Here is a 24,602-nt window from a genome sequence, read left to right as displayed (position 1 = left end):
AACAGGCTTTGACTAGTCAAACTGCTTGAAGCCAAGTTAGACAGAAATGAGGCTTCATGGGATTCTTTCAGTTCTGCTCCCCAAGCTGGTGCAGGCCAGAACCTTGGGAAAACTAGTTGCAAATCACTTAACAGATGAATCCTTCAGCTATTGCACGCATGTGATACACACTAACCATTTGCAGCTTGTAACGTGAAAGGGTGCTTTATTTTGTTTCATTACAGATTCAGTCCAGTTCACAGAGAACACATTAGTTAATACATATCTTCACTTTGTAGGAGAAATGGGCATGAACACATGAGCACTCAATTACCAGTCCTTTATAGCCAATTTATGCCATGTTCACCTGGAAGCATATGCAGATCTCAAAAGCATCATGTATGGCAGAGTTTTCACTAACATCTCAGAGAGGAGCACTGTAATGTCATCTCTACAAACACAAGAGAGGAAGATGTAAATCTCAAGGACTATAAAATTTGCAAAAGAAAAAAAAACAGAAAAAGAAAGTAGTATACTGGCTTCTGGATTTATCTTTTAAATCTCATTTTTTACATTAGTGGAAATTTTGTCTTAAAAAAACAGAGCCCCTAAATAGTGTCTATTTTTCCTTGAGATACTGGTTTGAGTTCAGGGTATGGAGAGCAACCTTCACTCTAAGCAGCCAGTGAGAGCTGGCTGAAGACTCAGGAGCATCCAGAACTGCCTCAAAACCAGGCTTCTGTGAGCTGCAGTGGTAGGTAATGGGAAGAAGGGTACTGTAATCTCAGCAGAACAAAGCAGTCTCCTATGTTAAACCTTTTTACATTTCCTCTGTTATGATGTTTGCTTAATCATCCCTTAGAGTGTAGCAAATTTACCTTCATTTTAAGACTTATGGTCCAGTAACATTTGCGAGTTTTTCTTTTCTTTTTTTTTTTAATAGCACAATCCTAGACTTGAGATCCCCAAAGCTACCTGTCCCCCTGCCTCTGGTTCGTATCAGGCAGCCAACAGAAGATACTGTCTCCCTTCACAAACCGTTGTGGCTTGTGCCGAACCCATCTGAGAGGTTTAGGGATCCACTTAATGCAAACGCTCCCTATTGCAGACAGAGGTTCTACCTTTAAGCAAAATTGAGGTGATAATGAATACTGCAGGCCTCTGTCTTGTACATTAAATAATTTTAAAACTCTTACTGGAGGGGATAAAAAGATGGGTGATTTTCTTACCGCATTAGCTATAAAGGGGACAAAACCCCACTATTCCCCACAACCTAACATGAAACCAGCACGAGCATGAAAAAGACTCACGAAATGAAGATGAGGGGACAGAAAAGGGACTGTGAAAAGATACTGTCAATCTGAAGCATGTTTCAAGTTTTTAACATTTATGCTCTCAAATTGCTCCTGAATATCCTACTCTTTTCTAACTTTCCCAATTAATTACGCTTCTCTCCTCTCAAAGAGCTACAAAAAAGGAAAAAATACACAACACAGGAGAGAGACAATAAAAGCAACCAGTTAACATATGCTATCAAGTACAAAAAGTATTCTGTAGGCTGTCAAATATAAGAGCAACACAGCAGCTTTCATTTCCCCCCCACACTTAAAGCAATCACATTTTGAAAAAGTTTAGAAGAAATGTCCAAAGTTCATGCCCAAGCTCCTCAAAGTTTTAAACACAGCATCTTACAACTGAGAAAACACTGTTTAACTTTTTATTTGTAAACCAGAGTTTGAAATACTTTGCAATACAACTTTAATGTCATTTTTCTAAAGAAACAGCATTTAAGAACTGAAAGAATAGCGTAGCATTAAATGTTAAGGACCATATTTTAAAAACCTTTATTAAAAAAAGGTTATAGAGGTTTGATGAATTTAAGTTGTATTTTAAAGTCAACTACTTAGGCATCTAAATGTTTTAAAATGAAGTGCAAAATTGGAAGTCCAGTCACAGATGAGGCTGTAGAGCTGTGCTCAGGATGAAAGAGGTCTGCCCATGGCAGGCACAGCCACATACTCTTTAGCTAACTCGGTCTGTCTCAGTCATGAATCCTGCAGATCTGAGTGACACCACTGATTAGGTCAGTTTGATCTACTTAATATAAACTCTCCCTTTCTAATAAGAAGGATATTAACTAAAGCTTTCAGTTAAGCAATAAAACCTTTCTAATTAGCAACACAAAATAAAAATGACATGCTTGCTCTGTTTCAGGCACTTTCAAGATCATAGTTTATTTACTGTAGGTAAAAAGCTAGTATACAGATTAGGGGATCCCTTAAATTTCAACTCTACAGTTATACACCATCTAGTATTCTTGCTTTGAATAGTAACCAAAAAAAGTTTCTAAACACCTGTAAGCCCCGCTATAAATCTGCGCTGTTATGAGGAAAAAAATAGATAAATCAATGCTTAATTTGTTCAATGCATAATATTTACACTGTGAAACAAACGGGAGATAATAACAAGCAGTGGTAAAGAGGCAATAAATTTTAAAAAGCCAAAGTTTTTTATATATATTTTTTTACAAGTGTGCTAATCAGCATAATTGTATATAAAAAATTAAAATATAGTAGAGCGTCCCATTACAGAAATCTTAATCATCTGAACTGCAGTCATTACTTGCTAACCATTTACATGCAACACTGGCTACGACTGACTTTTTGTTTTTAAAGTGTAAAACAGATTATGACATTTAAGAGACAAACATTAACTTGTGTACAAACAAAATTAAAAACTGCACTCAAGAACTGTACTGGTCACAAGCCTCTTCCATACAGCAGAAAAAAAAAATTACAAACAATGATAGAAAGTGGTCTCTTTCCATACACTAATTATCAAAGGCAATGCATAGACTGAGAATACCTGGATGGCAAACTCTGCAGACACTGGAAACAAACAGCTTTCACATACATGCTCTTTGTAAGAGGCCTTTCTTTCCACCAAATGGCGATGACTGACAGCAAGTAAGGGGGCACCAGGTGTACAACTAAGTAAATCTTGCAAAATACTAAGATGGGGGAGATTGTTAATATACATTTTGAACTATATATACAATATAATGGAATGTATCCCATCCCAAAACTGTTTTATGAAACAATTGGACCTTTCTACACTAGCCTTATGACTCAGTTACAGTTCTAATGAAAGTGTAAGTACATGGGAGATTTACATGTAAAGTGAAATTCACGGAGCATTTAACAAGAACTATTGACAAAGCTGCTTAATGGCATTTCTGCTTTTAAAGTAATTTTGTTAAGTATAATTGAAACAATGTCTGTGTATAAAGTGTCCTGACAGATACTTCAATATGGAGCTTTGGTGATTTTAAAAAGGCCCTTTTCTGATCTGTTATGAATTGTACTGTAGAACTATTGATGCATGCACACCTCTGTGTCAGCTAAGACTAGTGATCCAACTGCATGCACATTTCCTCCTTGAGGTGCTTCCCAAGTTAAACCACTGCAATAACAAAAAGATGAAAAACAGATTAAACCAAGTATTTCAGATAAATTTAATAGAAATGAAATGCCAATATGGCAGTAAAACCTTTTTCTGTTGCTTTTAAACAGGAAGGTCTCTTGTACCAGCAGAATCCTGTATACAGATACACAGAGAAGGAGGGAATACACCACTTAATTCCCATGAAATAAGAGCTGATTCATCATGTGAGAAGGTACAAATTACAGAAAACATGAATAGTCAATAGAAGAGAAACAACTGGTTTACATGAAAGAAGAGAGAACACTTCAGTCTGATTGCAGTTATTTTGTGAAAGCTGCTACAACAGCCCACAGAACCTCATTCGTGTTGGCTTTCATACATTCAACCTCAGGGTCTAAATCCAGAAGCTGTCGCACTCTCTTTGTGGCTAAATCATACTGCTCATCCAAAAGGGGGGCAAAAGCGTTCTCCAGAACATCTGAAGCATGGGCTAAATAAACAAGTGCTAGCAAGCGCTTGTCCATGCGGTGAGGGTCATTCACCCATTTGTCAAGAACTGCTTCTTGAACCTTCTTGATGAGGCGCTGTTTGATATTGTTGTTGGTGAGAGGGTGCGTAGTCATGTCAAAAAGAAGGAAGTTCTGTTTCTCTGTTGTCAGTACACCTTTTTCCACTAGATTTTTAGCTAACCGTTCGCGGACATTCCGTAACTGGTAGTGCAACTTCAACGGGTTCCACGTTTCACCTGAAAAAGCAAACAAAAAAAAAGCCAACGGTCAGGCAAAGTTTAATCTGTACTATTAACTCCCCCCCGCCATGGTGCAGAATAAGCTGTCAAATTCATATAGCAGAAAACAAGATGCTGTGCTCACATCCACATTTCTCTGATCTCTGACCTTCCCAGATATATATGCACAAACAGTGAGACCAGAAGAGCCTCTTCGAGGAGCTTCAGTGTACATGTAAATTTTGGATGAAATGCTAGCTAAGCTATGTCCTAATTAAGAATATGACAAATATGCACTCTTGTACTGAAGGAAAAAAAAAACACAGTCATGAAGAAAGAGGTGGGTTTGTTGGTTTTTCTTAAATAAATAAAAAACAAAGAATTTTCTCCAAGCTTGTCCATTTGCCTCTTTCCAGCCTTTATCACTTCAGGGACTCAAAGGAGTGTTATTGCCATTTTTTCAGCCACGAAGACAAGCTAATGTACACCTGCCCGACATGTCCTTCTCTTTTTTCTGCTTCTTCAGGTTTACATTTTTCTCTCTCTTCCTGCCCCCTTCTCCCCCAAAATGAAATAATGAGACATACACTGTGTGTATGGGGGGAGTGGGGGCTTTAATGTTCCTACAGAAATTATTTCTAATGTTTTTTATTAAGGCAGGAGAACTGGGCATGTGCATGTGCGTAGAGGAGGGAATTTAAAAAGCATAAAGTAATATAGCAACAGCTACTGATAAAGCAAAAGTTGTAAAGCACTTTGAAAGTCTACCTTTGTTTAAAGGTTTACATAGCAAGATAAAATTTTAGGTCCAGCCTGAGTACTTAACATAAATATTGTAATCCACATCTGATATAAAAGAACTTACATTTTAAGATGTGAGAGAAGAGACAACATTAAATATTTCTTATGCAGATGGCTTTTTCCATAAGTTATCTGAGAATTTCTATAGCATTTTGTTTTGAACTTGCAAAGTTTTTAAAAATTCATTGGTATATGCACAATAATAATAAAAAAGAACTCACAAATGAGTTTAAGGTTTCTCCCATTGTGATGGAAGTCGATATACAACATATATAAGTAAAAGTCAAGTTAAGTAAGTAAATGAGGTGACACCAACTGCATAGTGAAAGACAAAGATTCTGTGAATCCACTCAGGCCCATTCTGCATACTGAATTACACAAGTTCCCGTATGACCCACACGGTATTGAATGTGATTCCCCACACTGACCACGAATGAAACTTAGAATGAATCTAAGAAGTGAAATGCAATAAAAGTAGTCTTCATAGGGCAGAGGTTACTTCCTAGATCTTTTTTTAATTTGTTAGGTGGATGTTTCCACATGCTAATAAAAATTTGTAGTGTGGCGACACCTTGTGACCAATCCCCTCAATTACACAGAAACTTGCTGGTAGAAATACAGACAGATGTTTGTTACATTTACAGAAAGAGCTGACATTCTGACCTGAATTTCAGTTTTCCCAGCTTGTAAAAAACCATCCGCCTGGCAAATGTAGCCTTAAAAGTCTATGCAAATATTTCCTTGCGTACACTGTAATTTTAAGCAGTATCTTTGCATCACTGAGAGTTACAGATGGAGTAGCTATCTTCCAGGATCAGGCTCCTAACTAAAATTCTAAATAATTTTTCAGTGCAGTCTATCAAAAAAGAAAAAACCAAGACAAAACATGAAAATATTTTTCTTCAAAGAGCAGCTTTCTAAGCCATGGGAAATGCAAAGATCCCTAACCCCATCCAAGAAATAAACACCCATGTATAAGAAAAAAGGACTGATCTAAGTCTCAGCTACAGCACTAGCGGTAAGTATCTTCCCAGAGCCAAAGCTTAGCAGGGTCAGGCCTCAAGGAAAACCTACAGTTTTGCTCACTGACCTTTTTTGAATCAGCACTAGCTTGATGTGCTCCACACTGGGAGAAAGGTGAAATGTCAGCACAAATTATGTATCTGGGGTAAGAAAAGTGGATTATTTTTGCAAACTGTAAACTTGTGGCAGAGCGGCGCAAGAGCACTCTGAACTGCAGGGCTGTGCAGCCGTGCCCCCTGCTTACAAGGGCCGCTTTGTCCTCCCTCTCTCCCTCCTCTCCTCCCTCTGCCCTCTCTGCCCGACACCCAGCCAGGGAGGAAGAGTCGAGCGATGGCAAGGGCGTGAAGTAGGAATTGAACTGGCAGGAAGGCTGCTTTGAGTGGCACAGGCAGAATGGGAAGAACATAATCAAAACAGGATGGCAGCAGAAGCAGGAGAAATTTTGTTGGTATTTGAAACTCCTGGGTTGTTACATACATAACAAATAAATTTATACAGACAACTTCAAGGCTTATTACCCCTCACCTGCCAAAGTCATATTGTTGACAAAACAGTGGGGTTTTTTCCTGCACTGTCTGCACAACAGCTCTGATCTACTCTAGGGAAGCTGTATTTTGCGCATTTTGTAAAACAACAGACAAAAACCCTAGTAATGAATTTTGGCCACAGAAAAACAATAAAAGCACTACACGTTAAAAGATGGTCATTGTTTATTTCAGTTTAACTTACGCATCCTGAGAATACAACTGTTGTGGAAGTATACGGAAAATGTTAACTACGATAAAGAAATCCACTTGACTTTCCATCTTTTTGGCAACAATTTATTAGCATTTACCAGAACAACTGCATGCAAAGTACCCATCTTGAAGTCTTTGCTTTGAACACTGATTTGAAAATATTTGTTATATTTTGCCAAATAGCTGATGGAAAAACAGAGGAAAAAAGTATATTGACTCTTTCCTCTCTATGATTAAATAGCCAAATTTTCACCCTCAATTTTATATCAGAACAGTGAGTTTCTTATCAAAGAATCTGAATATCGAAGATGTAGAGCTATACTTCGGACTTCCACTAACCCTCCTTTGTGATCACAAATAAAGGTAGCCACATCTCCAGGGCACAAAAGCCTGGTTTACTTCAGGTTCAGCTGAAGATGCCTCCTTCACAGAATTGAGATGTTCTCCGACACTTCCATCTAGGTCCTTTCCATACCCAAGTTAAGTCAAAAGCGATGGTTACTTCTATTTGATTGAAGGTTACAATCAACAAGAGACTACTCTAGGGGACAGACTAATTAACTGTTTTTGCATGCTTTCTCCCCCAGAATCTTACAGTATACTCTCTAGTGATGCCAGATAATTAGTTTTATTGGCAGGAAAAAAAAAACACACACACAAAAAGCAAATGCTTTACGTCCAAGTCTTACCACTAAGCAGTTCAATCCAATTTTGTACTGTTTCAGGAGGCTGGGTCTCTTTTATGTGTTTCAGAGCTTCATCAAGTAGAACATCCCCTGTAGGAGCATCTGACTTACAAATCACCTGAAACAGAATAAAATGCAGTCAGTATTTTGACTTAATCCATATACTGTAAACATCAAGCACTGAAGACTAGAAAAATCTACCTGTTACCAAAACCAAAAATTCTCCTTTAAGAATGAGTAAGTTTTAAATATATCTAGTTGTTAGAAAAAAGTATAAGATTTTAGTTGCAAAAAAGCTACCCTTAGTCTTAATCAACTTAAATCAACTTAAGCAACTAAAACTGTAGTACTAATGCATGCTTAACAGCTAATTTTTTAGGAAGATAATCCACTAACTTGGCCCCATCCCTCACTTCCCCCTTAAAAGAGAGTATGCTACAGTGTTAAATTGCTTTCTGATGGCAGTCATCTATTCTACAGCTCCAAGTCAATTTATTCAAATACTACAGTTAAACAACTAGGTCACATGAAGTTGAGAAATCAATTAAAACTGAAAAAGCAAGAAAACTGGTTTTCTTCCTCCATAGATCTATAGATAAAAGCAGGTTCATGAACAGCTCGGAGTTTTACGGCTCTGAAGAACACGCTGACCAGCAAGACTGCATTCCACTCGCTAACAGATAAAACACATGTATTAGGCAAAATATTTATATTTTAATAAATGTTATTTTATTTATTTTAATAAATGTTTTTGTATATGGTGGGTGTTTAAGTTTGTTATTAAGTAACTGCTAAAATGATTCAATTGAATTCTTTCTCCAAGAGAAAGCAGAGGAAAAAAATTATTCTTATAAGAACTAAGAATTTGAATAACTGTTTACCAATATCAGTAGTTATATAAACCATGTACAAATACCGCTTTCTTCTGGCTAAAAGAACAACAGTAGCAAACTAAAACTTACTGGTTTAACAAGCAGAAGTCAACATGTTTTAATAAAAACAAAACAAAAATCTTTCTTCTTTAGGAAAATAATTACTACAGTTTCAAAGCTATTCATGAAAACAATGATTAAATCTGGCAATTGAAGTACTTTTCCAGGTTAGCGATGTATAAGTAAAAAGGATAATGGACAACTGAAGAAGACTCAATCACATCAAAACAATCCAATACATAAGGGAGAAGCAGCAGGTAAAAGAAATTAAATACATGTCCAAGTAATTGAAAAGACGTATACTGCCAGCCTGGAAAAGCATTACGTGTCCTGTTGGAATATGTTTCAAGTTTACACCTGTTCTATGATTCTAATAATTCTTAATACTAACAATAGTGCAGTAGAATACACACTTAAGGAGTCTGTAGATGACACTAAACAGAAGTGAGCTGTAGCGTATGGGAGCTTCATAATGGCACAGTTATTCTAAACTGGAGACCTCTCTAAAGTCCATGAGATGAAATTAAAAAGAAATGCAAAGTTGTATCATTAGGATGAGAAAATAGAGGACAAACATAAAACAAATAATAACAAGTACACAGTTCAAAATGTCAGAAAAAAGATCTAGTAGTTACAGTAACAGACTAAGAACTAAACAAATCAACAAAAGCCAAGCCTTTTGGTAAAGAGACAAATTTCTCTGACACTTGTATAAACAGTAATATTATATGAGAGAATTCTTTCTGAATAACAGATCAAAGCTGGAATACTATGTCCAATTCAGATGGCATGTAGAAAAGCATAGAAACTAAGATTTTATTAAAACCAGCAAGAATAAAACAGTCCACAGTGACAGGTTAAAAAGAAGTAGGTTTGTTTAGTTCTAAAAATAAAATATGTAACATTCGTACACAGAGGATATCAACCAGTAGCTTAGGGGGTCTAGCTGGAAAAAAAAATACAAAATATCAGCTTATTTTGGAAATACGAAGATGCAGGATGTATATCATCAGGAACTTCACAGGGCAAATTAAACACCCAGGGATGTCACTGAATTGCATTCAGTGAAGAATTTTAAGATAAATATGTGCCAGGGAGAGACCAGTTAAATCTGATTTTCTGTTACTGCAATAAGATTAGATAGTCTGTTAAGATACAGTCCAGATCCACATTTGTGGGAGCTGGAGATCACTCCAATGATAAAACTCTGATATTTGGTTTTCAAAACACAATTACATTCTAATCCAGACAATCCCTATTTGAAATTCAATATACAACAATTTATATTTCTTTATTAATATATTATCTTTATTTTTTTTTAATCAATCTTTCTGATTTACAAGCTTGCAGCATGGCTGCACTCAAAACATCTATTAACTGCATAAAAGAATATTACATATCTTCAAGTTTTATATCAGGATTCTGAGTTTTTTGAAGTTTCCCCTCTTTAATTATACAGGAGCCTACTTCAGGTTGGATTTTTAAGCTGCTAGATTCAGCTCTATCAATACCCTTACTTTCAGATTCTCCTTTAACCTGAACACACCCCAACAAGTTTAATCTTCCCTTCTTTTTAAAATTGACATTCTGGCAGACAAATGTATTTTAGTATCTTTGAATTGTCCCATATGATTAATTTCATAGTCAACCTTAGTCACTGTGGTTATCTTCAGTCTGCTGCAATCAGTAACCTATTATTCACCACTTAATTTTAAGAGATAAGACGTGAAATCATTTTATAGACATGTTTTATAAAAAAAACTCACTTTGAAGAGATCTAACCTAGACTTCAGAGCATTTTTGAAATAATAGGTTTAAAAAAATAAGTTTAGAAAGCAGCTTTCCTTGCCTCTTTTCTTCACAGTATTTTTCCTATCACTGGAAAAAAAGTTTAAGCAGCTGGATGGAAAATAATCCAGCATGACTGTATAAGCCTAAACATACAGACGTGCAGAGGAAAGAGCTGTAAGGAACACGGACTCTTCCACTCAACTTATCCTTTCCTTCAAACTAATTTGGATTACACTTCTATGGTATTTCTCTTCCTCTCCCAGAACACACTTCCATGGAGAGTGGCAACAGGAGAGGCCCAGCCATCCCTCTCCTACGCTCACAGCTCTGCTTGTTCTTGAAGGAGGATGTATTGACCAGCGCTTCTTGATTACTTCTCTCCAGAGTTTTCACATTAGAAGTCACATTTTCCTTGCCCTTCTCGTGTTGCTAAGTGGGTTGAGAATCTTACAAACTGAATCATCACAGAAGACCAAGTATCCACAAGGGTGGATAATTTTTTTCAATAGATGAGCTAAGGTAGAGAAAGCAACTAAGCAGCTGGTTCTTCAGAGATGATAGTCCTCAGCCCTACTGCAAAACAAACAAACAAAAGAAAAAATTGACTTATTCCAATTTTTCAGTGATCTAAAATGTGCTAGGTTTGCCTTGTATCTAATTACTGAGCATGTTTCGACTATACAGAGTACATAATTTGCATTTTCTACCATGCAGCTTTGCAATTAAGTGATGCTAATAATTAAGCACTTCTTGCATTAATTTTTATTTAAGTAAGCTCTCTGCTGTTTAGCTTTAATAATACAAAAATCAACTCACGCATGGACCACTCAGAATCGCCAGCTATAAAATACCTAAGTTAACCCACCAAGGATTTGTTGTTTTGTTTTCATTTTTTTGATAACTGTAATTATTGGATTGTTTTCTCTGACTGTAGGGCAGAACAGAGTACCATTTTCTATCTTCAACAACCACTAGTCTTAAAAATTACTTTTTTATTTATACAGAAATCTCAGCTTTCACTTGTTTTCAGAAGTGATACCAGTAGGTAGAACTCCAAAATGCTGCAATGATTATCTGTTCTCAGGATAAATTTACAAGGATGTTGCAACGTAAACCATGCTATGTGGACATTTTAGAAGTCCAGCAAAGTTCACCACTGCCATCTCTGCCAGCTTCTCATTGTCTCATTTGCATTCTATGATATTCAAGCATGGACTTAATGCGTCTTGGTCACTTCTGAAGCCATGCCTTAGAAAATGCAACAAAAAATTGGTAACATCTGTCTGATTTAAGGCTTGAAATGGAAATCACTGTAGCTGGCAATCTTTTAAGTCAACTGTGACTAAAGCCACAGACAGATGGTTGCTGTAACTGGCTAGAAATCCGAACTTCTCCCCGAAGAGGCAGTCCACTCTTCCTGTTCTCACCTTGCCCTTTGTGCCAGCAGTCTTGCCAGTGTACCACCTGATGACAATATCAGGAAAGTGATTCAAGTGAAAACTAAACTGAACACAAAAGTCATCAGTTTTCAGAAGTCAGCGGTCATCCAGAGCACTTACCTGATCTACTACAAGGCTGCACAAACACCAGTAACAACCCAAGAGGCTCAAAAATAGGTAAGCCTCTTCGCAACGACAGACGACTGGAGAAAAACAGGACCATCCTTCTCAGCTACAACACACATTAAAATGACTAAAGCCTATACTGCTTCTTATAGATTGTGACTTGAAAATATGTGGTTCTGAGCAACAACTGCTGCTTTAAGGAGCTTCTACCTTCCCACCAAGTCCCAGGAAGGGTGAGGAAGGGAGAGAAGAAGGCTTAGCTTGAGAGGCAGAAGCTATATAAAATGATATTGCTTCTGAAGCTCCCACCTCACTGAACCTTGGATACAACCAGACAGCTCATTCCACTCACTGAGCACAATATTTAACTCAAAGAGAAAGCTGAGGGCAAGGTGAGCAATGCCTGCAAATTCCCATAAAATGGGGAGGAGGGGACATTTGGTAGTTGAGACACTGAGCTCTAGCAAGGAAAAAAAAAAATCAAGACTGAAATTTGGTGTTAAACAATGCAAGACTTCAAGTAAGGTATAGAACAATGAAAAGTCATCCCTGAGAATGATTTTTCAATTGAACAGTTGGGAAGAGATGGGGGAAAAAAACACAGTGTATATATCAGTAGTTAGGGATTTTATTTGCAGACAATTCCTTAAGCAGAAATCAATCTTAATTTGAATTTCATATCAAGTCTTTTTCACAGAACCCTCCTGCCTGTCAAAAGAAAACTCAGGATTGTCTTAACAGCAGAAATAAAAAGTATTTAATACTGGGTTGCTTTTAACTCCTTACACAAACCACAGAAAAACCCAAAACCAAACAAAACACTCCACCAAAAAAAAAAAAAAAAAGAAAAGAAAAAGTGATAAAATTTAAAAATGCAAGACAATAATTAGGCTTTTATTCTTTACTGAAGATACGCACAGGTTATTTTTCCATTTTATTAAAAAAGCAGTGTTAAAATTTCAGTTCAACAGATCTGACAAGGTTGGTGCAGAATGAAAATAACTGCTAAAGAACATTCCTGAATGCCTAAGGAGCCAAAAGCTTTGGAGGAAAAAATTCTGTGCAAACTAATCAAAGCTGAATTACTCAAATGAAACTAAAAGTAGTAGGAGCTGTTTGTCTGAACAGAGGTTCAATTCTTCAGAAGTGAAGGAAGCCGGGAGTAGGTTGGAGAATTTTCAAGCTTTCCTTTAAAAAAAAATTTAGCAAAAGGTAATATTGACAGGGAAGTCTGCCATAGAAGTAAATTTATTTGTGGTGAATAGGCAACATTTGACCGTGTTTTCAATACAGCTATTTTATAAGTATCCACTAATGCTGATGAAGTAAAGATTCTCCAAACAGTGTGACTTTGCACATTTTATACTAAGGAAAAATCCAGCTGCAGAAGTAACAAATTAAAGCCTCGAATCTTCAGCCTAATTCCATGAAGAATCTTAAAAATATACCCATCTTAAAGTTAGGCAAGTAAACCAAATATAACACAGCAGTCACATGCTCAAATTAGACACAGGCTCGGGTTCTCTGGGGCCCAACGTACAAGGATTACTTCCTTGCCATACATTGCAGAGCTGCGACTGTGCCACTGTGTACACCAGAGTTGTTAAACTGGTGGCTTGCAGGATACATCCAGCCCAGTTAGCCTTCCCTTTCGGCCCCAGCCACAGCTCACCCATGCTGCAACAGCCAGTTCCTTCAGCAGGTCACAACTGGTGCTACTGGCTCTCAGCAGCAATTGCTGCTGCCGCACCCTGGCCAGAGCCTCTGCCAACTGCTTGTGCAATGATCCCAACAGCAACAGGCACAGGTCAAGAGAAAGAGCAGGAGCACAGAGCAAGCACAGAAGATTTTACAAGGCACTTCAGCTCACAGTTTAAACATTTTAGGCAATAACATTGTGCATCTAACTGAAGTCACTACTCAGAATTCTTATCCCCATAAAAGGAAAAAAGTCTTTTCCTTACAGCTACTTGTAAGTTACTGTATTGCCTGGAGCCTGACACAAAGGTAAATGTGACCATTCTTCTCCGCTTACCTTTCTCGTTAATAGACTTTTGCGCCTCATCCCACAAGCCTCTAGCTGAAGACGCCCTCGCAATGCCAATTCAATTAACATACAGCCACGCAATCCTGAGGAGATGCAATCATTCCAGAAGGACGTGTAACCCTGTGAAGAATGAAAGATGGTAAGAGATTTCCCTCTACACCTGAAAACAAATAACAAGGGCTTACTGCCTTCTCCAGAAAGCTTACTGCCTTCTCTAACCAGTTCTTCCTACCCTAACACACTTTGAAGTAGCACAGGTACTCAACTATCACGCTTTACTGAAAATATAGAAACGCATCCATTCCCAATCAGTTTTGGCACAATCTCTGCTCTTCGAAGAACAGTGAACTTCAGAGAAGTGATACAAATTAACACAGCAAGATATCAGCAACTGCTAGATATACAGTGTAGTTTATAAGTAGTTAAAACAGCATAGTTACATTTTTCAGACCTCAAGCATTTGGCATTTCCAACATCACACAGGCTTATCTGGATTTCCTGAGAAATATTAAAATTATTTTACATCCATAAACAATCTGGCACTGATGAAGTAATAATAATCTGAAATCAGTATTTAATAAGATCTGTACTATATTGTAAAGTAAAAGATCAAACAGAAAGGTGGCAATCAAGACAATCTATGGAACAGATTTTTCAGCTTGAATATAGTAAAACCAAAAGACAATGAAACTTTTTCAAGAAAATATTTAGAATAGCTACTATTTTGTCACTTAGATCTTTTAAACATGCTTAATATATTTCTGAAACTTAATGCAGACTGCTCTTCTACAAAGTGCAAAACTGCAAACCACATCTATTCTATGAACCATACCACATCTAACATGCTCTTTTCAGTATTTCCGCGTTGACAACTATCTGCTTACATGGCAGAACAGAATATTTGATTGAATAAATCTATTCAATACCTAGAAACACATTTATTGGCTTTTGTACTTTACTGCATAGTAATGAAAACTTATTATTAAAATTAGTATTTTTCGTGAGGTGATGTTCGCACCACTGCTTCTGCAGTAATCACCAGATACAAACTCCTCTGCTCCAGCAGTTATTCAATGTATCTGGCTACAGCCAGTGACTTGCACAGAAATATGCCAGAAGCAATAGGACCACAGGATAATTCAGGTTGGAAGGGACATCAGGAGATCTCCAGTCTAACTTCTAGCTCAAAGCAGGTCCACCTATGAAGGCAGACCAAGTTGCTCAGGGCTTTGTCCGGGCTGGTCTTCAAAACCTCCAACGCTGGAGACAGCAAAACCATTTAACACTTTTAATCAAGTGATGTTGAAGAGCAGCTCAGAAAGATTATGGTCCTCATAAATAGACTGTGCTTGCACTAGTGGGTAGGTGACAGGGAAGTCAGGAGAACATTTACCGTCTTTTTTTTTAATTAGTCTTTGATGGAAGGTTGAGAGTTTGCAGCTGATCCACAAAAGAAGGAATACCAATTTTAAGATACAGAGATTATACTGCCATTAACCTGGTGAAGGAGAAGATATTTGGTAACAGAAGGCATCATCCTGAACATTTTTCAACTTATTAAACTGGTCTTTCCAGATAGTTCAGACAAAGGAACTGATCATTTTTGGTGATTAGTGCAAAGGCCTCAGACAACTGAAGGAACTTTCACCAAAGGTCAGTTTAGCACACAACAGCCTAACTACTAAATCATTTTTTAAATTATCTCAAACCTCCTAGTGTAACTGAAAAAGAACAGAGACATTTATCTTCAATACTGCAAACAGGTCCTTGTCACCTACCTCAAATAGCATACAGTGTTAACTAGAAAAAAAGCACAGAAAAGAGAAACAATAATGCTCAGCAACACTACTGCTTATTATAAAGGCTATAGATGGACAGTGAAGAAAAGGAGAGTGAATTGGTAGGGAGAACAACAACAACATATCTATAGAGAGTGAGAATAATAATATAGCATAATGTATTACTTGCACAGCAAACAATTATTTTTTTCATTTGCCACACAGAAGAACTAGAGGGTGACAAATGAGGTTGGCTGGCAGGCTTCAAAATCAAAGGCAACTTCTTTTTCAAGAATTCAACTGTTTCTATAGGAAGGCAAAAATAAAAGAAAGCTTAAATAATATCAGTTAAATTCACAGGAGATTGAGAACGAGGTTTGATAGACAGCAATGGACCTGTAATCCACAGGTGGTTTGGGAGGTCCATACACCACTGAAGTTGAAAGGTATGCTCAAAGAGGAGTCAGACCCTTCTGCTGAGTGTTACTTAGCCATTGCTGGTTACAGGATATGGAAGACAGGCCTTTGGTCCGACCATTTAACACCATCCTTGTATTATGTTCCAAATACCTAAAACTCTTAAAACAATGTTCTATTGACATGAAAGATCACTATTTGCAGATGCAAGCCATTCCACTATTTAAAGCTATTACACAGCACTAGTATTCCCACCCACATAATACCAGATAGTTTTGCTTTAGCAATCTTCCTACATATTTTTATAATTTTATAAACATCCTAACTCAATGAAATATTTATTTCATTAAAATTGCTAGGCAGCAGGTGGAAAAAGGGTCCTAGAAAGTAGAGAGTTATTTTTATCTGACAGCTGTCACATTAGAATAGCACTTTAAGCTTAGCTTTAAGCTAAGAATAGCTTGCAAGACAAAATTTTAAATCTATGTTGATTCAAAGATCATAAGAATGTTTACAACTCTCATGTTTATTTACACAAACACAGCACAAAAACAATTTGTCTTCAGAGTAGACCTAGAAGTTCTATGGTAAAAACAAGTTTTGCTAGACAAGCATAATGGGAAATGAAAATAAAGTTTATAATGGAAATTTGTTACACTGTGACTTTGAAAACTCAGTCAAGTATGGCAAACACAGAACTAAGAGAATCTCTTTCTGCTTAAAGATTAAGTTATCCAAAATCCATGGTCATTAGAGCATGTCTCCCATCATCTCCTGCAGCATTTATTCCCCTTCCCCTCTTCCGATGCCCCTTATCCAAATCCTGGCTCACCCAGGTTTTCCTGTTCAGAAAGGCATTAGTCATTTAAAATAGAGGACTCCCACTTTTACATATGGTCTGTCTCCTAACCATGGCCCTGTGCCTCACTGTGACCTCCACCTACCTTATCTTTCACTCCCTGTTTTTACCTCTTCAACTTTTTTTTTTTTTTAACCTCTTCAACCTTTTGCCTCTTCAACTGCATTTCCCCACCATCCAACCGTGACACGCTCTCGCCCAGTGGCTTGCTTCCCCACCCCACGTGACTGTGATATACACAATAACTTTGTGCTTCCAGCTTTATAAAAAGATCTGAATTTCTGTGACCCTCAGGGGTTCCCTTCGATCTGCTTGCACAAATGAGACAGACGAGATTGCACACTGAAAGTATTTATACTGTATGTGGTGAGCAGGCACCTTATTCTTATTCTGCTCTAAGAGGGGGAGAAAAAGCCACATGATTAGCACATGTGCAAGCAAGCCAGCCTAAGAGGTTGGGGCTAGTTTTGCTGAGCAAAGCACAAGCTCTCGCAGTTTCTTCCTACTTGCTATAGGAACACACAAGCTCACATCTGCACACAAACTACAGCACAAGCATATACTAAGATCCAGTATCCTACAGAGGCTGCGTGCAGAGCGCAACAGGAAGCAGGGTTTACACGCGCCCCGCAGGGAAGGGAAGAACAGGGAAGAGGTTCTGACAGGAAAGCTCCTACTGATGCCCCTCAAAACCTTAGTTTACGCTACTCCCTAACACCAACCTACCCTGTTTATAAGGATTTCTAGAAATTGTGAGAACTCCTGCACAAACAAAGAACTCCCATCTTTCAGCAGCTCAAATCTTATCACCCTGTTATGAAAAAGCTAGTGGGATCTTCTGTTTATGCTATAGCAAAGCTGTAACAAGGGCAAATAGTAGAAAGAAAACACATATTAGCAGTGACAACATCACAGCATTCTGAATTTGGAAGCTATTCAAACCCTTTATTGAAGCACTCAGTACCAGGAATTGCATAACAAGAGCTCTCGCAGAGGTATTAAAGTAGATTCCTACAGAACACATTTATTTCCAATTTTTCAATACACTCAATTTAAATTTCTGAATATTTAAAATCCATAAATTGCTCGAGAGATGTCAGATTTGAAAGACTATTTGTAAAAAGGCTTTAAAAGAAGATGAAGATATCATCTTCTCCATCTCAGGTCCCCAAAAACACTGCAGTAACAGCCACCGTAATTTAGTACATATGTGAGCAATCGGGAAGAGAAGTCTCTAATATGACCAGCCCATCCGAACGTATTTGGCAAAGATCAGTGCCAAGCGTGCTGGACATTCCTATACAATGGATGCTGCTTTAAGAACCTTTATGAAACCTGTTAGACATTCCTATACAATGGATGCTGCTTTAAGAACCTTTATGAAACCTGAAATAATTTTGCTTAAGCGTAAAACAGCCAACAGATTTACATTACTGCATTCAACTTCCAGGCAACAGTTAAGCTAGTTTCTAGAAAAAAGTTCACTGTCTTCTCTACCACAAGTGCAAATTAAAGTCACCTAGCAGTAGCAATGCAAAAATACAATTAAATTGCTGATGCTAAAGATGCTATTTCACATTCATAGACATTACCTCAAAATATTTACTGAGAAAGTATCTTTAATGGATTACAGTGTGAAGGTTAAAAAATACTTTCATAAAGATGAGGATAAAAGACTTGCACAGACCATATAATGTCTTATTTCAGAATATTTCATAATTTATTTCTTACCCATAACACTTAACTACTAAAATTCTCTTCTCACTACAAAAATATAGATTACTACCAGCAGCCACAGATCAGAAAAGGGTGGGGAAGAGCGGAAAAAATCTGAAAATATCTCAGATTAAAAAGATATTTAAAAAAAGAGGCATTGACACAGTTCCAATCCTGAAGCCTCAAGGCACACATACGGTAATTAAAAATAGCGTGTTCAACTTACGTGGCTAAGGCTACCAGTTTGTAGCACCTTCTACAAAATAATGTAGACTGTGGCTGCCAAGATATTCCCTGACCTAAGCCAGTGAGTCTCAAGCTATTAGAGATTACTTTGCAGACCACAGAGTCATGGCAAATGAATATCAGCTTTATGAGCCTTTTAATTAAAAACATCATAAAGCCACACAATACTCCAGGAAAACAACTGAGGGTTACAATGCTTGCCCCATAATTTTGGGGAATGACAGACCCCTCAGGCCCATCCTCAGTTCCACACACGCTCATATTCCGTATTACAGGGCAGTGTCAGGTCAAAGTTTTGGCGCTGGCTCAGACTCAATTTACATTTATGAAGAACAACAGTAGCGCTTCGCTGGGATAATGCAAGTAACAGCCTAGCCTGAACTGCTCTTTTTAAAAGCCTTTTCATTTTATATTCAGACTTAGTAGTATTCTTTAAGCCTCGCCTAGCACCCTCAACATAAAAGCAAAACAAAAGATCTCTCGAAATAAATCAAATAATTAAGGGGGAATCAGAACCAGAATCATCATTAGAGCTATACAAAAACTGAAATTCCTGTTCACAGGAAATTTCAAGTTTAAGTTGTTTTATACTGAAACACAAAGACAGATTTGAAAATTTACCAAAGAATGGAATTTCTGAAATTTCATTTAGAGACAGCAGAAAGAAAATTTTATTTTAACTCTTTTTAACCACAGTAGCCCCATCAGCAGGGGAGAAGGGGAGCTGGCCAACTGGGAGGGCAGCAGAAAGCCAAGATAACCCACAGCTAGAGCACCTGAGGAGTCTGAAAGTCCTGCCTCCAGGGCAATACATCTGATAAGGGTTTCATGTCTTCACGGTAGCCTAACTTCAGGATTTCTCAGCTAAGAGGCACAACGTAGGTTAAGGTAAGCTTTCATTTTAGCAAATAGTAAATTCTGAATTTACAGGAAGCCATTCCACTACTCTGCTGGGGATCCTGCTATTACTTTTACATGGGTGGCATTCAAATACTGTGTCAATGCTGACCATATAAAAGCCCTAAGACTAAACTTATGTTTACACATAAACAAATATCTAGCTTTACCAAACAATGGTTTCTTTCCTTCTATTCTTTCTGACATGTGGCGGACTATTTTTACGGTATGTTCTCAGAAATTACTGATGACAAACATACTGGAAAATATTCCATGCTTGCTGGCATCATGGGAAGTTACAGAGGTCAATAATCTCCAGGTTTCCTTCATCACCCTCACCAAAATTTACATGTCAGCATAAAAAAAAAAAAAAAAAAAGAAAAAAAGTCAGGTTGGAGACCTCATGGTCTATTCACAGACCACAGTTTTGGAGACATAAAAACCCACAAAGGTTCAATTCTACTTTTAAAAGAAAAAAGAGAAATAGTTGTCACCTGCTGTATAGTCCGAGATGGCCTAACTAAAAAGAATGTGGAGCTTGGAAGAACTTTGAAAGTCAGTTTTGGTTATTTGTAGGATTGGGCTAAGTAAGTGGAGTAGTCTGCTGCTACGGGGTTTGTGGGGGACTGATTTACACGCTGCATAGCACAATTGGCAAAGAGCCTATTTACTTTTAACGTTCATATGGCATGACGTATCATGAAGCAAGAATACCCACATGCTCGTCCTGAATAGTTATCTCAATACCAAGATAACAGCTCAAGCTTTTGTATGTTCATTAATTCAGATTCTCTTAATTAGAGATACTTAAAGTGGCAGAGAGAAACACCGGGGAAAAAAAGGCAGGAAAAGACACTGAGGACAATATGACCTCCCAGCGTTTAATTACTTCCCCAGCACAAGCATCTCTTTTGAACCACTACCTTCAACAGCACGTTAGCATTAACCTTTCTCCACAATTTCGATTACTCTTCCTTCAGGAGAACCATTTCAATTCTATTGACCTTTAAAATCAGTGTCAGCCCTCCACAGCATTTCATTTTAACCTTTCACAAAATCAGGCAACTTGAGAAGGTAAGTCCTCCTCTGCGTATTCATTTTTAGCCAGTTGAGGGCTAAACCCAAAAATGCAGTCCAGCAAAGTGTGGACTGCCGCTGAAAAGGTACCTATTTTTCCTCCCCTCATCGCTCTTGGGCCCACAGTAGCACCTGAGCAGTCAGGTAGATCAGAGCAGTCTGGCTGGAAGCTAATGGTCAGTCCCTTCCCCTGATTCACTGAGCAGTGCAATGAATGGTAGTGGCAGCAGGAGGGAGGGAAGCAATGTGTTTGGGACAGAGGGGAAAAGCAAGAGCACCCCCCTCAGGGACAACCCACACTTCATTTGACAAACTGATTTCAAACCCACAACCTGAATAGTTAAGGCAAGAACTATTCATTTAGTCTGTAGGATGAAGAGAACCAGAAAGAAAGGCTCAAAATTCATACATTATTGGGCTATCTATACTGAAGCCATTCACTAGCACAATCCACTCAAAAGACACAAAGGACAAAATATGCAGTGTCATGGACTATATTCACCATTATCTTGAGCTCCCTGTTTTGGATCTCAGTAATGATTACCCTGATCATCATAAATTTGAAGTTATATTATTTAAATCTGATAGGACAATGACCGCATCCCTTTCTGATTCCCTGAAGCAATAGCAAGTTCTTTCAGAGGTGTCTACTAGCCTATTATTAGCCAGCACAAAGCACAGACAGAACATAATAATCCAAAATCATCATCTGTCACCCATTTGAAACCTACTGCAAAGACAGGCAGGGACAATTTATCTTGAAATATGGGCTGTAGTGAGCTATATTTCATAATGGACTTGATCACAATTGCAACAGAACTCTCACTTTTTTAGTCAAGGAGTTCCTGTCTTAAGCAATAAATTTCTGTATCTTCAGAAAGAGAGCTGGGGAGAGAAATCACAGCATACACTGTCCATGTGCACTACGGCAGGTTAAAGGATAACAAGGATTTTCACAAAGATGGCTGTCTCCTTACTCTTGCATCATAACTCCAATACAAGAATTTGCTGCCAATAACTTTATAACTTCAGTCTGCTTCACAGCTACGAGTGCTGATGACAAACACTGTTTTTAAGTTCATTAAGGTATTTTGATTTTAATGGCGAGTATTGGCAGATTGGGGAGACAGGGCTATCATACCCCCCAACGAAAGGAGATCTATCTTAACATACCATGTTTCCTTTAAATATGCTCTCTGCAATTACTAACACTACTTTGAATTATTGAAAGCAGTAAGAATCATCTGAAAAACTTCTAAAAAAACATCTCTTTAAAGTTGTTCTCAAACACCAAAAAGGTATAATATAAAATACAAACAATATACAAAAAAAAGTTCATGAAATATCTGGTTTATTAAAAATTATGTTTTAGCATAAAAATTCATTCCTTCATGTTGACCCAATAAGTTAATAATTATATAAATTCAAAATGCACCTATTATCAGGATTCTTCCACAACAGAAACACTATTTACTCTTGGATATTCTTGGGGGAAGTCATACAGTCAAATGGAGATGCCAGCAGATATGGGAAGGAGAAGACAAAAAAGCAGAATAAGTGAAGACGCCAACTTCAGACACCTTTATACAATTCTGTTGTCCCTACCCTTCAGGTAACAGTAAACCCTCTGATTAAAAGAAATATTGCCTGCCTCACTGCATGCTCTTTATTGGTGCAGATAAGGAAATCTATCCTCTGTGATACTATAACTAACTATAAGCAAAAATCTCAGGTGATTCAAGCAAAGTCAATAACTGAGTTACTGTAGTAAGTTTATGGATTTTTTAGATATGAAAAAGTCTTAAAAGCTAGTATTTTATTTAGCAAGTCTCTCATTCTATAAGGAAAACTATTAAATTTAAAATAATAAAATAGAATTTCTGAATCCAGGGCAGGGGGGAGGGAAGAGGAGTAGAAATCAACCAGACTGATGCAATTCAGACTTCATTTACTATTGAGTATATTTATAAAGTGTTTGTCCAACAAATCCAATAACTACCTTTTCCAGCCAACCCTACAAACTCCACGCACATCTTTCCTCATGGAGCAGCAAACTCTTATACTAGAGGTAACGATTAAACAACTCAAAAAGTTTACCTAGGATTATTCTTCCAACATCTTGTTTTAAGAAGCTTCTCGACATACAAATAAGCAAACAGATCTTGTAAAAAAAAAAGAAATAAACACAAAGAACAACAAAAAGCTTTTCCAAGTTCTCAGTGACACAGATGGAAAAGCTGGTCAGTATTAAAAAATAACTGCGTGTTCATTCTGATGATCTGAATCACTTAGACCAATGTTTCCCAAACTGTAGTCTATGTAACCATTTGGGTGACACAAGTTTAGCTACAGTGTACTGTCAGGTCTTCCCCCCCAAGATCAGCAACTCAGGTGTTCTGCATCATGTGATACAGTCACATGGATGGCCTACAAGAAAATGAGGAACTATACATGTGACCTACAGCTACACACTAACAGTGAAGTACCTGTATGCCTTCGTGCAATGGTGATTATTTGCAGGAAATCACAGCATGGTTGAGGTTGGAAGGGACCTCTGGAGATCATCTAGTCCAACCCCCCTGCTCAAGAAGGGTCACCTACAGCAACCTGTTCCAGTGCTCAGTCTCCTTCACAGTAAAGAAGTTTCTCCCTCACGTCCAGACGGAACCACCTGTGTTTCAGTTGGTGTCCGTTGCCTCTTGACCTGCCACTGGGCACCACAAACTTGCTGAGGGCGCACTGTCCCTTCATCCAGGTCACTGATGAATAACTTGAACAATACAGCACCCAGTATTGACCCCTGGGGGACACTGCTAGCTACAGGCCTCCAACTAGACTTCACGCTGCTGATCACAACCCTCTGAGCATTCTCAATCCACCTCACTGTCTGCTCAGCTAGCCTGTACTTCCTGAGCTTGCCTATGAGGGTGTTATGGGAGACAGCGTCAGAAGCCTTCCTGAAGTCAAGGTAGACAACATCCATTCCTCTCCCCCCATCCACCCAGCCAGTCACTCCATCATAGATGGCTACCAGGTTGGTTAAGCATGATTCCCCCTTTGTGAATTGATGCTGACTACTCCTGATCACCTTCTTGTCCTTCATGTCCTTGTAAATAGTATACAGGATTAGCTGCTCCATAACCTTCCCAGGGATTGAGGTGAAGCTGACTGACCTGTAGTTGCCTGGGTCCTCCTTCTTACCTTTTCTGAAGATTGGAGTGACATGTCTAAATAGAGAAATATCAGAAATGCAGGTCCAGAGGTTCTTAAAATTAAGCTGTTACAGCTGAACTTTCAATAACATTGCAAACATGCTCTTCACCTCTCTGATCTGCCCAAATACTGAAATGGATATAATGCTGGTTGACATATTGACTAATATATGCTGCTTTTCAATCTAATTATTGCATAAAACTATACATTTCCCTAATCTGCTAATTACATTTTAATCTTTTAACAAATATTCTGAATAACTTGTCTGTTTATTTCTTATAGGCTGCTAAAGCAAGATAATTTATTCCTTCACAACCAGGAAAACAGGAAATTAGTTTTATCAGCTGGTAAAAAGGCAATGCATACAGAATTTTGCTCGGCTAGAGTGTAGGAAGTTTCTAACAGCTACGGGCACACTGCAGGCATAAGACACCTAACAGCAGCATAATGGGCAATTCTGCACTAGTTCAACTCAATTCCTCTCATGTAGTCAGCCTGTATGTGTTGCTCTTCATCTAGTTCCTTATGTGGACTTCAATAAAGCTCACTGTTCTCATCCAGCTATTTGAGTGACCTTAGAGAGCCTGTAAACATACAGCACCATAAACTCCAGTGAGAACCAATTCAAAGTCTTATTACCTGCATATAACTAAATACTTGCGTAAGA

The 24,602-nt window shown here is 37.9% G+C and overlaps 1 protein-coding gene across 1 annotated transcript in view; it reads right to left on the bottom strand.

The window, feature by feature from the left end:
* Nucleotides 1-185: 185 nt before the first annotated feature.
* The window catches only part of LOC135325020 (Golgi phosphoprotein 3), a 36,596-nt gene continuing 12,179 nt past the window's right edge, over nt 186-24,602 (bottom strand). Inside the window, exons 2-4 of the mRNA XM_064502349.1 lie at nt 13,721-13,852; nt 7,401-7,515; nt 186-4,168 (exon numbers count right to left, since the gene is read on the bottom strand). Of these exons, the coding sequence (XP_064358419.1) occupies nt 3,744-4,168; nt 7,401-7,515; nt 13,721-13,852 (672 nt within the window). The 3' untranslated portion in view covers nt 186-3,743. The remainder of the gene's footprint in view (nt 4,169-7,400; nt 7,516-13,720; nt 13,853-24,602) is intronic.

The sequence above is a fragment of the Dromaius novaehollandiae genome, chromosome Z (assembly GCF_036370855.1).
Source record: "Dromaius novaehollandiae isolate bDroNov1 chromosome Z, bDroNov1.hap1, whole genome shotgun sequence".
NCBI lineage: Eukaryota > Metazoa > Chordata > Aves > Casuariiformes > Dromaiidae > Dromaius > Dromaius novaehollandiae.
The sequence above is the reverse complement of the archived record's forward strand: the minus strand, read 5'-3'. Positions and strand labels throughout refer to the sequence as shown.